This window comes from Mustelus asterias, chromosome 17 (assembly GCF_964213995.1).
Source record: "Mustelus asterias chromosome 17, sMusAst1.hap1.1, whole genome shotgun sequence".
Lineage (NCBI taxonomy): Eukaryota > Metazoa > Chordata > Chondrichthyes > Carcharhiniformes > Triakidae > Mustelus > Mustelus asterias.
The window spans coordinates 57334635-57349576 of record NC_135817.1 but is presented as its reverse complement, the minus strand read 5'-3'; the positions used below and the strand labels follow the sequence as shown (position 1 = coordinate 57349576).

The window sequence follows — 14942 nt, the reverse complement described above, 5'->3', positions numbered from 1 at the left end:
AAGGGTTGAAATGTATGGTGAGACAAGACAGTGGATTTATAAAGAAATTTTTATTTTAATGAAAGAATGGTATGGACAGAATTGATGAGCGAATGGGACTTTAGGGTGTAGGTGGCAGGGTTTTGTCTTGATTTAAATGAATGACATCTTGGCAATATACTTGTTGGATTATATTTCATCACTAGTTGTTGTCAAGAGAGGAGATAAAACTTTGCAAATCACAAATTTGTAGTTCATGTGAAAATGGCTTTAAGTAAATTGCAGTACGAATTGTGATTTTTAAAAGTGTGGCATTAACAGGTTGTCCAGATCAAATTACTTTTTATGACACCTCACTTGGGGATTGTCGTGTATTTAAATATTCTCACCTCTGTGCATGCTAATAAGATCATCAGAGAATATAAAGTTGGACAATCAAAATGAAAATCATCTTTAAAGTGTTTGCAGTACTTAGCAGAGTAGATTAGTTTGCCAAAACATATCACTAAGCAATTTGAAAAGCGGACACTTTGCTCTTTGGAAACAGATGTGTAAAACTGTGCCTTCTTTACAGATTCCAGAACAAATGTTTTTCCATACTGACTATCGTCCGCTAATTCGTGATGGGAACAATTTTGTCTTAGATGAGCAAACTCAACAAGCTCCCCACCTCATGCCACCACCCTTCCTGGTGGATGTGGATGGAAATCCTCATCGAACAGAATACCAGCGATTGGTGCCAGGCCGTGAGAACTGTCTGGATGAGCAGCTCATACCACAACTAGGATATGTGGCAACAAGTAAGTGGCTTAGTTTTGTAGTAAATCATAGAAAGACCTTCAAAAAATGAATTTCAGTTCTTCTATAATCATTAAGAACATAACATTACTTTGTTTATATATTGTTAGATTGGACAGAGATGGTGGGATAACTTTTTCCCCTTTGCTGTTCACTTCTCAGTTGTCTGCAACAGGATGTGAGATTTTGAGCGTATGTTTTAAAGACATTTGAAAGTTGGGAGTTTTTAATAAAAGACGTGGGGCGGGCTTTCTGATGAGTTAAATCTGAAGGTGGACGTTTAGTCACAGAACACCCCAAAATGTAATTGCGATGAAAACACTCGGTTCCTCTTGGTCTCCAGGATGACTTGTTTATGGCCTGTTCTTGGAGTTAATACAATTTGTTATTTGAAGTCCGTTTTGATCATAATCACAGTATCAATACTTCTAAGGGCAGCATTGTGGCATAGTGCTGACACTACTGACTCACAGTGCCAGGGACTGAGGTTCAATTCCGGTCTTGGGTGACTGTCTATGTGCAGTTTGCACATTCTCCCAGTGTCTGCGTGGGTTTCCTCTGGGTGCTGCGGTTTCCTCCCACAGTCCAAAGATGTGTGGGTTAGGTGGTTTGGCCATGCTAAGTTGCCCCTTATGTCAGGGGGATTAGCAGGTAAATTTGTGGGATTACAGGGCTTGGGCCTGGGTGGGATTGTTGCTGGTGCAGGCTTGATGGGCCGAATGGTCTCCTGCACTGTAGGGATTCTATGATTGCTCTCTCAAATGATTTGAAATTAGAAGCCGTTACTACACAATGGGGGCTGAATGGTGGTTGTTCACACCTGCTTGTGATAACTGGTTTCACTCCATCTTTTTTTAAATTTTGAGTTTGCAGACAGAGTCTGGGGGAGAACGATTGAATTTGGTTTTGGTAAATATCCTGAAAATAGTTCTAAAGACTTTAGTTTTGAATATCTTTTCAAGGAAACTTCTTCCATCATGGACATTTGCATTTTAATAACGTTCCGGAAACATGTTCAGAAAAACATGTTCAGACATGTATTAATCTGTCTAACAGTCACAGAAGGTCACTTGACTTATGGCAGCCATTTGCAGTACATTGAAATTGACTCTTTAAGAAAGTGGTCAAAGAGTCCACATTGAATGAAGTGCACCTCTTGAAAGTTAGAAATATTATATTTTTACTGGACGTGACAATATGTATTCCTTAAATAAAAATAAATCACTATGCATGCTAGAATCGGAAACAAAAACAGAAAATGCTGGAAAATCTCAACAGATCTGACAGCATCTGTGGCGAGAGAATGGAGCCAGTGTTTTAGAACATAGAGTGAGGATGACCCTGCGTCAGAGCTGAAATTAATTATTTTTGGATTTTTTTGTCAAATGTGCAAACTTAAAATTAAAGAAAAGATTCACTTTGAGGCAAGGGTCAAATAGTACATGGTATGCAGTATTCTACCCACACAATTGTATATTCCTAATATCATTGTGATATTTCTGGCCTTACCTTATCCTGAGTACGGTAATAGCCACTCGCGTAAGTAGCTTGATCATCTTATTGCATTAAGGGCACTTTATAAATACACGTTGTTGTAACCACACTTGGCGTATTCTGTTCTGTTTTGATATATCCTTACCTAAGGAAGGGTACACTTTCCTCAGATGGGTGCAACTGAAGATTCTCTCAAATGATTCCTGGGTTGAGAGGATTGTTATATGAGAATAGGTAGAGTAGAATGGGTCAATGCTCTCTGTAGTTTAGAATAGTACGAGGTGATCTCATTGAAGGGTGTAAGATTCTTAGGGACCATGACTGGTTAGATGCTGAGAGACTGTTTTGTCTGGCTAGGGAGTCCAGAACTCAGGCTCATCAGATTACAGGGTAGCCATTTTAATAAATTTCTTCACTTGGCATATGTGAACCCTTGAAATTCTGCACTCCAAAAGGCTGTGGATGCTCATTTGTTGAGTTTATTCAAGATCAATTGATAGATTTTTGGACACTAAGGGAATCGAGATAAAGTGCTCGTGCAGCGTAGTGGAGTAGAGATAGATCAAGCAAAATCTTAATGGAAAGCAAAATATGCTGTCAGGGCTATAAGGCCTCCCTTCTCTTATCCTGTTTTCTTATAGAATCCCTTTGACCATCTCTTGCTCCCCAATAGCTGCCATTAGCTGGCTCCCCCTTCCCACTCACTGGCTCAGCCTTAAGAAGAACCAATATTCTTTTAAATATCTGCCTAATGTTGGTGTATTAATAGGTGATGGTAGTGTTGTGGAACAAGTGATTGGGCAGCAAACAAGTGACCAAGATGAACAGAACATGGAACTTAGTGTTCTGGATGGCATTATCCGAAATTTACAACTGGAGCAAGACCAGCGGATAGGAGCCGAGCAGCATGGGACAAATAATCCATCCAACAGGATCAGCACACCAGCAAGAGGTACAGCTTACGCTTTGAGTAAATAAAGCACATAAGTTCTAAAACTTAAGTGTGTTTAACATTTCAGTTTGTTATTTGCAAACAATAGATGTCCTAGGAACAATTATTCATAGCCCATAGAGAGCAATTTAACTTTGCACAACTGAGTAGCATTGTGCCATTTAATTCTGAGATTTTAAAATGGTGCACTTTATATTAACTCCACTTGCTTTGATATCTTGTATGTATATATGTAAAAAGTGCAGACACGCATTACATGTATTTTAAAATATATTTAAAATGTAATTTAAAAAGCTTGAACTGGCTTTGATATGATAATTCCTTTTTGCACTTTCAAAATGTTTCTTTGGTACAAAAAAAGACAAAGTTGTGTGAAATTATCTTTAATCAAAACTAATTACAATTGTTATACTTTTATTAAGTGCTTAAATGTACAAAACAATTTGGATGGAAAAGCTGACTGACTAAAAATTGTTTATTTAAAATTGTTACTTTAGTTTTCCCATGTTAATGCAGTAATGAAGCTAACAAAGAACAATACAGCACAAGAACAGGCCCTTTGGCCCTCCAAGCCCGCGCCGCTCCCCGGTCCAGGATTGAATCCTGAATCCAGGATCCCCGCCCAATTTTCCAGCCTATCTTCATACTAATATCCTATCCACCGAGCTGTCCCTCACAGCTACGATGCTTTGTTCATCACAACCTATTACTCACCCCCACCCCCCCATTCCAGACCATGTGATCTCCAGGGAGAGGCGAAAACCCAGAGTGAAAACCCCAGGGCCAATATGGGGAAAAAAAAATCTGGAAAATTCCTCTCCGACCCCCTGAGGCGATCGAAACGAGTCCAGGAGATCACACTGGCCCTGATCGGAAAATGCTTCCCAACCCTAGTCATTTCCACTTCCACGAACACCATATGAATTCCCTGCCCCCGAGACAGGTTCCCAACTATCCGCAGTCTCGCTCTGTACTGGCACCAGCAAGATGATCATAGAATGAAGCCTTGAAACGAGAAACAAAGAACAATTAGCCCGCGCCGCTCCCTGGTCCAAACTAGACCACTCTTTTGTATCCCTCCATTCCCACTCCGTTCATATAGCTGTCTAGATAAGTCTTAAACGTTCCCAGTGTGTCCGCCTCCACCACCTTGCCCGGCAACACATTCCAGGCCCCCACGACCCTCTGTGTAAAATATGTCCTTCTGATATCGGTGTTAAACCTCCCCCCCTTCACCTTGAACCTATGACCCCTCGTGAACGTCACCACCGACCCGGGGAAAAGCTTCCCACCGTTCACCCTATCTATGCCTTTCATAATTTTATACACCTCTATTAAGTCTCCCCTCATCCTCCGTCTTTCCAAGGAGAACAACCCCAGTTTCCCCAATCTCTCCTCATAACCAAGCCCCGCCATACCAGGCAACATCCTGGTAAACCTCCTCTGTACTCTCTCCAAAGCCTCCACGTCCTTCTGGTAGTGTGGCGACCAGAACTGGACGCAGTATTCCAAATGCGGCCGAACCAACGTTCTATACATCTGCAACATCAGACCCCAACTCTTATACTCTATGCCCCGTCCAAAGATGTGCAGGTTAGGTTGATTGGCCAGGTTAAAAATTGCCCCTTAGAGTCCTGGGATGCGTAGGTTAGAGGGATTAGCGGGTAAATATGTGGGGATAGGTAGGGCCTGGGTGGGATTGTGGTCGGTGCAGACTCGATGGGCCGAATGGCCTCCTTCTGCACTGTAGGGTTTCTATGATAAAGGCAAGCATGCCATATGCCTACTCCTGTCATTTTAAGTAGCTTTATTTAGCATGTTTTATTTTCGTTTTAATACAAAACAAAAAGCCAGCCCAAAGAATACCCAATACAAACTACCTAGAAATTCATTTAAAATGAAAGCAAATTACTGTGGATGCTGGAATCTGAAACAAAAACACAAAATGCTGGAAAATCTCAGTCGGTCTGACATCATCTGTGGAGAGAATAGAGCTAACGTTTTGAATCAGGATGGCCCTTCGTCAGAGCTGAAATTAGTTGTTGCTTTTATGGTGTTTTGTGAAGTGTGCAAACTTATATTTTTAAAAATTGGTTCACTTTGAGGCAAGGGTCAAATCGTATGCTATGCAGTAATCCACCCACGCAATTGTATATTGCTAATATCGTTGTGATGTTTTGACATTGCCTTAATCATTATCCTGAGTACGGTAATAGCAGCCACTCTCATAAATAGTCTGAAAATCTTATGATGAGGAGCATGTGCAAGCTGTCCAATATCAAACTGAATGATGAGCTGGGGTGTAACAATTGTATTAGCTTGTGATTTTAAATCATCTTTTGCATATGTATGTCAATCTCTTTGCAGGAAGACAAATAAAACACTTAGTGGGATAAGGATAGGTACAGATAGGCAGGTTGCTTGATTTCACAGCAAGTCAATATGCTGAGCATCAGTCATGATCAGATTCATTTACCTCACTGAGCATAACTTGCCTTCACATAATGCTACAAAATAATGAACAAATTACAGCATCAGCTGTATTCTTACGCCATCCTGATTTGGAAATGTATCTCAATTCCTTCACTGTTACTGGGTCAAAATCCTGGAACTCTCTCCATAACAGCACATTGGGTTTACCTACACCACGTTGAATGCAGCAGTTTAAGAAGGCAACTCGCCACCACCTTTTCAAGGGCAAGGAGGGATGGACAATAAATGCTGGCCTAGCCAGGGATGCCCAGATCCCATGAATAAAAATCTTAAATTTAAATGAAGTAGCTCCCAACGGAACTCCTTCATTCTCTTCCTCACCATGTTAAAAGCTTGCACAAACCACTTTCTGTTTTGATCAAACATAAGTCTTTACTGCCTTAATTATAGCGGATTTTCTGTCTTTTTTGAACCTACCTCTGTTTACAGCTGGAAAAAAAGGTTTGCTGTGATACCTGCCAAATGCTGGGAACCAGAGAGTTCCAAGTGTACTCAGTGTGCAATGTTTAACGATTATTAAGACAAGATAACTAATTGCTTCAGTCCTGACAATGTTATTGACCTGAAACCTTAACTTTTCCTTCGAGATCACAGATGGTACCTGACCTGCTGAGTATTTCTAGCATTTTCTATTTTTATTTCTGGCTTAGTGTTTAGAGTGAGTGAAATGCCTTTCATTGGCAAATTAACTGTGAAAATGCACTTTTCCTTTAAAAATCCACCTTTAAATGCAACTCTTTTCTCAATCCTTTCCATTCAAAATTTCTTTTCCCTAAAATATGGAAGCGATAGTAATATGTTATTAGTCAAATGTCAAACTTGCATCTTGTCAAAAATATATACTCCAGTCTTAATAACGTGAATATTCTGTGAAAATGCTGTTGCAATCGATAGTTAAATTTCTTAAAACAATTGTAGAAAATTAATTACTTGAAAGGAAGCCAATATCAGGGTGTATTATTGAACCTTTAGCTGGCTAATTGTGGATTCTACTTTGCTATCGAGTGCATATTCAGCCAACTGAATTGTGAAGTGCAGATATTGAAAGGTTACCTGTGTAAGTCATGTCGTAACACGATTAAGATGCTAAGGTTTTTTATTCTTAATTTAATGTTTTGTTCTCTTTCTAGTTATGAGGAACCCAAGCTCCGATGTTCTGTCACCACCAAATGTGGGACTTCGTCGTAGTGGGCAGATTGAAGGTGTTCGTCAGATGCATCTCAATGCTCCCCGTAGTCAGATAGCCACGGAAAGAGATATCATGGCTTGGAAAAGAAGGGTAGTAGTACCAGATATACCACCTAGTGTGAACAGGTATAAAGCTGTTACAGCAAATATCTGAAATTGGCTGTTGGATATGATTTGCCTCATTTCCTAGTCAAATGTAATGGAGTGAGCTTTTTTCTCCCTTCTGTTTTGCAGCAAAAATTAAATGCAGTTAAGTCCAGCTGAAAGACATTTTTGTTAGACCAGTATGACTTTTTCCTATCTCTTTTCTACCATAATTTATATAGTCATATTATTTCCTGGTGAATGTTAATTGCACTTGCTATAAAGATAATTTTAGGGCTATAGACAGTCACTGACTAAGTACTGAACCTACTGGGATTTCAGTTAGGGCTGTTCAGAGATACTGAAGAATAGGTTTCAGTCCATTTGTGAAGTATAGGTTTCAGTCCATCTGTGGAGTATATTTAAGGTTAGATGCCCAAAGTAAGAATAATGTTCTGTATTATCCAGTGCTTGACTTGGAGTACAGAAGTTAATAGTGCATCTCTGGAGTTAGGTGTGGATATGAGCGAGTTTGTGAATTAACCCTGGGAGAAGTTGCTTTAATTTGACCATGGGAAAATAACATAAATTAAGCTTCATATCATATTTATGTTGAGGAGGCCCACTGGACCTTCTGGATATTTTATTAACTTAAGAGCTTATTTTAGAACAATTGTGAGCAATCTGTCACTTGATGCTGAAATCAACATGGACATTGCTAAGCCAACAACGTCTAACTGACTCAGCCATCATCATTGGCCTCTTTTGATGATTCTTCTGCCCTTTGGTCATGCTATGATTAATCTCCCAGAATCCTTTGATGCATCTCTTTGACTCCTGTGTAGCTTGCAGAGCAAAGCAATCTCTCTTTTCTGAGACCATGGAGTTCCTGCTGTTTCTGTCAAATGCATTGAGTTGTAGATAAATCTGGTCTCAAAATGGCTATGATGCCCTCTTCCAGGTGGACATGCTGTGAGATTGTGCACTCAAACCTCTGGAGTAGATCCCATGGCACTATTTTGAGGTAGAGCAGGGTAGATTTCCCCATTTTCTAATCAATAATTATTCTTCAATCAATATCACTGTTTTTAAAAAAAAAAATCTAGTTCTTAACACTAATTGGGAGCTTGCCAAATTGTCTGCTGTATTTCCTACATTACAGCAGAAGCTGCACTTCAGAAGTACTTCATTATAACACGCTTTGGGCATCCTGTAATTGTGAAAGGTGTCATTAAAGTGCAAGCCTTTTTCTTATTTCCTCTCTCCCTTCAGCCCCACCTACCCCTAAATAATTATGTAGTTTTCCTTTGATCCTTTTGACTGATGGAGATCATGTATTTGTTCTTTTATATAGGATGCAGGAAGATTTTAGGCTTGCCAAAAGTGAAGAGGAAATTGCCTTGTATGCAAGAGAGAAGAAAAGACGTCCAATTCATTCTACACAAAGGGTGGGTAGTTTAATTGGAATATTACTGGATATAAAATGAAGAACTGCTGCAGTATTTCTATAATTTGTCCCCTCTGAGCATGGGACCCATCATCTGATTCCTGACCCTATTCCTATTGATCTGCTACCCACCCAGCTTCTCTTGGTCCTCAAGGGTGATGATTGCAAATTTAAAGTTGTGGAGTCACAGCGCCTGAAGGAGCGAAAGCAGTGAATAACTCTTAATAACTCCATTACACAACCTACAGTTTCTTGTAACCAAAAGAGAAAATGCTGGAAAATCTCAGCAGGTCTGGCAGCATCTGTAAGGAGAGAAAAGAGCTGACGTTTTGAGTCCAGATGATCCTTTGTCAAAGCTAAAAGGCATAGAAAGTGGGAGATATTTATACTGCAAGGTGAAGGAATGAAAGATGAGTCATAGCCACAGAAACCAGGGGAAAAAACTGCTAATGGCAGTTATTAGAATAAAGCGTCTGGCCAAACAGCAGATAAGCTAAAATCAGAGGGGTAAGCTGTGACAAATGAAGATGTGGGGGAGGGGGGGATGAATGGGAGAGAGGTAAAATTGAGAAAAGGGGCAAAGGGGGAAGAAAAGGTAAGGAAAGGGGGAATAAAGGGTGGGGGTTGGGGGAAAAATGAAGGAAGACGATAAAGAAATAAAAGGTAGAGAACAGAAAAAAAATTCATTTTTAAACAAAAAATAAAATGAAAACAGTTGAGGTGGGGTAGAGCTAATCATCTGAAGTTGTTGAATTTGATGTTGAGACTGGAAGGCTGTAAAGTGCCTAGCCAGAAGATGAGATGCTGTTCCTCCAGTTTGTGTTGAGTTTCACTGGGACATTGCAGTAGGCCAAGGACAGACATGTGGGCATGGGAGCAGGATCGTGTGTTAAAATGGCAAGCAACCGGAAGATCAGAGTCCTGATTGCACACAGACTGAAGGTGCTCAGTAAAGCGATCACCCAGTCTACGCTTTGTCTCTCTGATATAGAGGAGACCACATTGGGAGCAGCGAATGCGATAGACCAAATTGAAAGAGGTGCAAGTGAAACGCTGCTTAACCTGGAATGAGTGTTTTGGACCTTGGATGGGAAGCATGGAAGAGGTAAAGGGACAGGCATTGCACCTTTTGCAACTGCATGGGAAGGTGCCATGAGTGACGGGAGAGGTGTTGTGTATAATAGAGGAGTGGTTATCTGTTTCTTGTATCCGAGTGCGATCTGCAGACTTTGATGTGGATTGAAAGCGTTACATGTATGGTGAAAAGCTGAAGTTCATGTTGCTGGAAAATATTATTTAGGTTCTGCTAATTAGGATACATTGTCTTTATCGCTATTTTCTGATTTGCTTTCAATATTAAAATATGATTATCAGACAGATTTAATTTGGTATATATTCGATTTTTCATATAGTTAGCCCATTTTTGTCTATTTACGTAAAGTTGATCGTTCTGGGTTTATTCTGTTATTTTTTTAAGTTACTAGCCCCTCAATCTATTTTATAGTCAAATATTAAACTGTGAATAAGTAATTGAACATTTTACTTCTATTCCCCTGGACGACACAGGGGCATAGTGGTTAGCACTGCTGCCTCACAGTGCCAGGGAACTGTGTTCGAATTCAGCCTTGGGCAACTGTCTGTGTGGAGTTTGCACATTCTCCCCATGTTTGCGTTGGTTTCTTGCCGGAGTCTGTAGATGTGCAGCTTAGCTAAATTGCTCCTTAGTGTCCAAAGTTGTGCAGGTTAGGTGGTCGGATGACCCCTCTGCACTATAGGGATTCTATGGTTCGACCATTGCTTTCTGTTTATGTATGCATAAATCTGGTGTTTATGCTTTTCTGACTTTTTTTTCCAGCTGTTTGTGTCAGTAGTTTGTTGCTGCTTTAATTTTCCTTGCCTGACACCTCTCATGATCTCTGCTCCATTGCCAGTCCAATCCACTATGCTTTCTATGAAATACTTTTACCATACTTTTTGTGTGCGATGCTCTACTCCTGTCATCGTGTATCCTCCATTGGTGAGTTTTATGGTTTGGTTTCCTTTTTTTTGTATCTTCATCTTAGAATGACTTCTTGGACTCTTCTGAACACACAAAAAGAAAAATGAGGGCACAGCGTCGTGAGCAGCATAAATATCGAACGCGCGCTGCTGTTGAAGAATTAGCTCAATTTTTCCACGAAGAAGCAGAAGAGGTTAGCTCTGAAGAGGTTAGTGACATGGAATCATTTTTTTCATTCTAGATCCAACAATTGCATTTAATTTGTGTTTTTGACAGCATAATGACACAATTTAATTATGAAGATGGTGGCAAAATTTGATTCATGCTAAATTTGTATCACAATTTCTGTCATTTTAAAATGTTTGTATCGTATATTTATTAATTCTTGTACTCAATGCCTCCATAAAGCCAAAACTCCCTTCTGTTTTGCTAACCACACCAAATGTAGTGCCACCTTCAAAAGAGCGATGCATATGCACCATCCCCACCCAGGTACCTCTGTTCCTACATACGTTTTAGAATTGTCTATATTGGTTCTCCCCCTTCTTCCAAAATGTATTGCAGCACACTTGTGTTAAATTCCACATGTCACTTGTCTGTCCAGCCTGCTAACTTATTGATGTCCTGTTACAGGCAATTTTGTATCATCCTCACTTTTTATCATTTTTCCAAGCTTGGTATCATCAGCAAATTTTGACATTTTACTCCTCGTATTCTTAACATCCAAACCATAAAGGAGTGTTCCTGTTCTTCCAAGTCCAAAAAACAACCATCTACCATCTTTGTACTGACCCTCCTATGCCATAAACCTCAAATTTGTTAAACTAGCTTTTTAACTTGTCAAATGTTTTTTTAAAACAACATCATTAATCTCCTCTTCAAAAAAAAATTAGATTTGTGAATTTCTTGCATTAAGTTTCAGAAGAAGATCAAGTCAGTGGAGGAGGTAGGGTAGTGAAGGTGTTTAGTGGTGAAAGGCAACTTGACATCCTTTTCCTCTTCCAATAATGCATTTTGGCCACAAAGCGTGGGACAATGCAATAGGAATGCTCAAGTCTCAGCCTGTTGCATCTCTAACTTCTTTACACAAACTCACCAATCATCCACACAATTGGAAAATGGTAAGTAGGTTTGATTTGTTGCAGGATAGCTCAGCAAACATTTCTATTCTAGGGATTCAGCAGCCACCATTAGTAATGCAGCAGCTGTAACCATAACTGCACTATCTGATCACTGGTCACATGCTGTTTTACATCCTGGTTCCTCTGGTACATGTACATCATGCGTTTCTCATTTCTCTTAAAACAAGTCTTGTGTAAAGTCTGTGATCCTCAGATTTGAGTTCATGCAACTGGTTGTATCCCATTGGATTTGATTAGGATAACAGATTTTCCAAGGACTGGTGAGGATAAAGGCATAACAGGCATTAAATAAGCCAGTGGGACTGCTTCTGATGTTTGCAGGTAGCAGACGAGAGAAAGCTGTGTCTGTTATAACTTGGCATTTCATTTGGAGACGCGAGATTATGAAGGGAAGAAATTAAGTAATATGTTTCAGTTCAAATTTATAGGAAAATAATGAAGAATGTATATCTAAATGTGTCTCTTTATATATAGGAAAGTAATTCAGCAGAGGGCAGTGGAGGCTCTTCAGAGGAATGGCAGAGTGAATCTAACAGCTCAAGGTAATATGGCAAACAATTCACTATTTTCATTCTTGGGTGTTTAAGTTGTCAAGTACAGACTTTGTTTTAAGTTGCATTTACCTTTCTCAGTGTAGAAATAGATGGTGTTGACAAAATCACTGAGTACTATTCAAATATTTCCCCAAAACTTTCAGGATTGGCACTCAGAATCATGAGTGCCCTGCAAAATTGCCAGCAAGGAAAAATATATTGTGAAACTTCTTCATCTGGGTTACTTGCGTAGATGTGCTGCTTTTTGTGGGTATTTGGTGCAGCCACAATAATTTGCATTTGTGTTGCACCTTAATTGTAATAAAACTTCTTAATGTGCTTCAATTGGAGTGTTATCAACAAAACTTGCACTAAGCCACCTACAGAGCTGTTAAGACATGACCAAATGTTTAGTCTGAGATAGCTTCCAAGGATTGACCTAAAGGAGGATAAGAGCTGGAGAGGATTAGGGAAGGAGTTCCAGAGCTTAGGATCTAGGCAACTGAAGGCACAGTGGCAGAGTGATGAAGATTGGGGTTGCACAAGAGCATAGGAATAGTGCAGTGCTGGATAAGGTTAGTGAGGGGCAAGGCCATGGAGAGATTTGAAAACAATGGTGAGAACTTAAAATTGAAGTGCTGCCAAGATGGGGGACAGTGTACATTACTGAGCACAGGTGATGGATTCAGTGCAAATTAGGACATCAGCGGCAGTGTTTTGGGTGAACCAAAGTTAATGGAGGGAGGATAGTGAGGGGAAGGATGAGAGGGGATCGGATCAAGGTATATAAAATTTTAAAAGGGATCGATAAGAGTAAATGTAGACCAAGTGTTTGCTCTTATGGGGCAATCTAGAGCAAGAGGTCACATCTATTGGTTGAGAGGCAGTCGATTTAAAACTGAGATGAGGAGGAACTACTACTTGCAGAGGGTGGTGAATTTATTTGCCCCATAGCACGGTAGAGTATGAATCGCTGAATGGTTTCAATAAGAAGATAGATATATTTCTCAAAACAATAGATAAAGGGTTATAGGGAACAGGTGGGGAGGTGGATTTGAGACCAGGGAGAGATCAGCCATGACCTGACTGAATGGCGGAGCAAGCTCGAAGGCCTGAATTTGCCTACTTCTGCTCTTAATTCCTGTGTTCCTATGAGAATGGTACTGTAACTTTGGGTATGTTGCATATGAAAATATTGCTTTGTCTTGAGTTCTGCTGTGATGACCATGGTAATAAGCTGTCCTGGTAGGTCAAACTAACAAATATTTCAAGATATTGTGTCCAAGAGAAAATAAATTAAAAATTACATTGGTTTGTTTAAAAACATTGAAACACACAACCTCCACTCTGGACATGAATAGAAATTAAATTGGCTTTTGTTTGGCTTCAGTGATTCTTCGAGTGAGTATTCAGATTGGACAGCAAATGCAGGAATTAATCTCCAGCCGCCCAAAAGACCAACCAGACGGCGAGCCCCACGCATAATGAGCAGCTCAGAAGATGAACAAGATGATAAAGTTAAAGATTTGTGGAATCAAAAGCTAAAGAAACCCAAAGGAAGACCACGAAAGGTAGTTATAACTTTTAAATGGGTTTTTCAAAACAAAACTTGTCAGATAGTTTCGTGAATTAATGTACTTCCTACTTTTATACTGAGCCATGCAAACCAGGGTAGGGTTCTGATTTTTGATTGGGATATTTCCTGCAGTCAAATAGCCATCTGACACTTGCTAAGATATTGCACGACAAATAAACCAAACATGGGTTAAAGTTTCCAAGTGCATCCATGCCCACGGAATTTCCTTTGTGAAATTAAAAATGTTGAATTAGTTCATCTTCCCATGAATACAATATGGCTACACAAATACAGCAGATGCTGAAAATCTGAAATAAAGACACAATGTTGAAAATACTCAGGCCTGCTACATCTGTGGAGAGAGAAATAGCATTGTGGTTTCAGATCAGTGACTCTTCTGGGTGAGGCAAAAGCTTCTGCTGAAGGGCCATCAGCCTGAAACACCAATTTCCTTTGTGAAATTAAAAATATTGAATTAGTTCATCTTCCCATGAATACGATATGGCTATACAAATACAGCAGATGCTGGAAATCTGAAATAAAAACACAATGTTGAAAATACTCAGGCCTGCTACATTCTACAATTGCTGGCCTGTCACGTGTTTCCACTCTTCTGTTTTTATTATAGTTTTTCTGTTCCTGATAAAATTTGCTCTGATTATTTTACACGCTCATCTGAATGAGGCTATTTGGATGGAGTGCGACAAACAGGATTGCTTCCTGCATTAAAGAGCTAAAATGCAGATGGCTAGCACTAATGAAGTCTTATAAATTGGATCATTTATTTTGCTCATATAATATCCTGAGGGGTCTTGACAGGATTGATGTGAAGAGGATGTTGCCTCTTGTGGAAGAACCTAGTGCTAGGAGCCAGTGCTTAAAGATAAGGGGTTGCCCATTTAGGACAGAGATTAGGAGAATTTGTATCTGAAGGTTGTGTTACTCTTTTCAACTTTTCAGAAAATGGTGGAAGCAGAGTGTTTGAACATTCTTAAAGCAGAGATAGATTCTTGATAAGCAAGGGGTAGAAGGTTATTGGGATAAGCGGGAGAGTGTAGTTGAGATTACGATCAGATCAGCCATGATCTCATTGAATGGCAGAGCAGGCTCAAAGGGCTGAGTGGCCTACTCCTGCTCCAAAAAGCTGTTTGTATGTTCATCTAAATCCTGTATCCATTAATGACGATGCAAATTCCCAACTTGCAATATCACACCAGCATATAATGTTATAACTGGTGCTAAGAAACTATAGTTTTC

General features: G+C 39.8%; 1 protein-coding gene across 2 annotated transcripts in view; it reads left to right on the top strand.

Moving 5' to 3' along the window:
* LOC144506516 (bromodomain and WD repeat-containing protein 1-like) overlaps positions 1-14942 on the top strand; it is a 97878-nt gene that overhangs the window by 48100 nt on the left and 34836 nt on the right. The window contains exons 17-23 of one of the 2 annotated variants that reach the window (XM_078232737.1): positions 554-779; positions 3041-3223; positions 6847-7030; positions 8343-8436; positions 10499-10642; positions 12051-12118; positions 13500-13680. In XM_078232737.1, coding sequence (XP_078088863.1) covers positions 554-779; positions 3041-3223; positions 6847-7030; positions 8343-8436; positions 10499-10642; positions 12051-12118; positions 13500-13680 — 1080 coding nt within the window. Of the gene's footprint in view, positions 1-553; positions 780-3040; positions 3224-6846; positions 7031-8342; positions 8437-10498; positions 10643-12050; positions 12119-13499; positions 13681-14942 lie in introns of those variants that run through there. The other variant, XR_013499919.1, reaches the window with a different exon arrangement.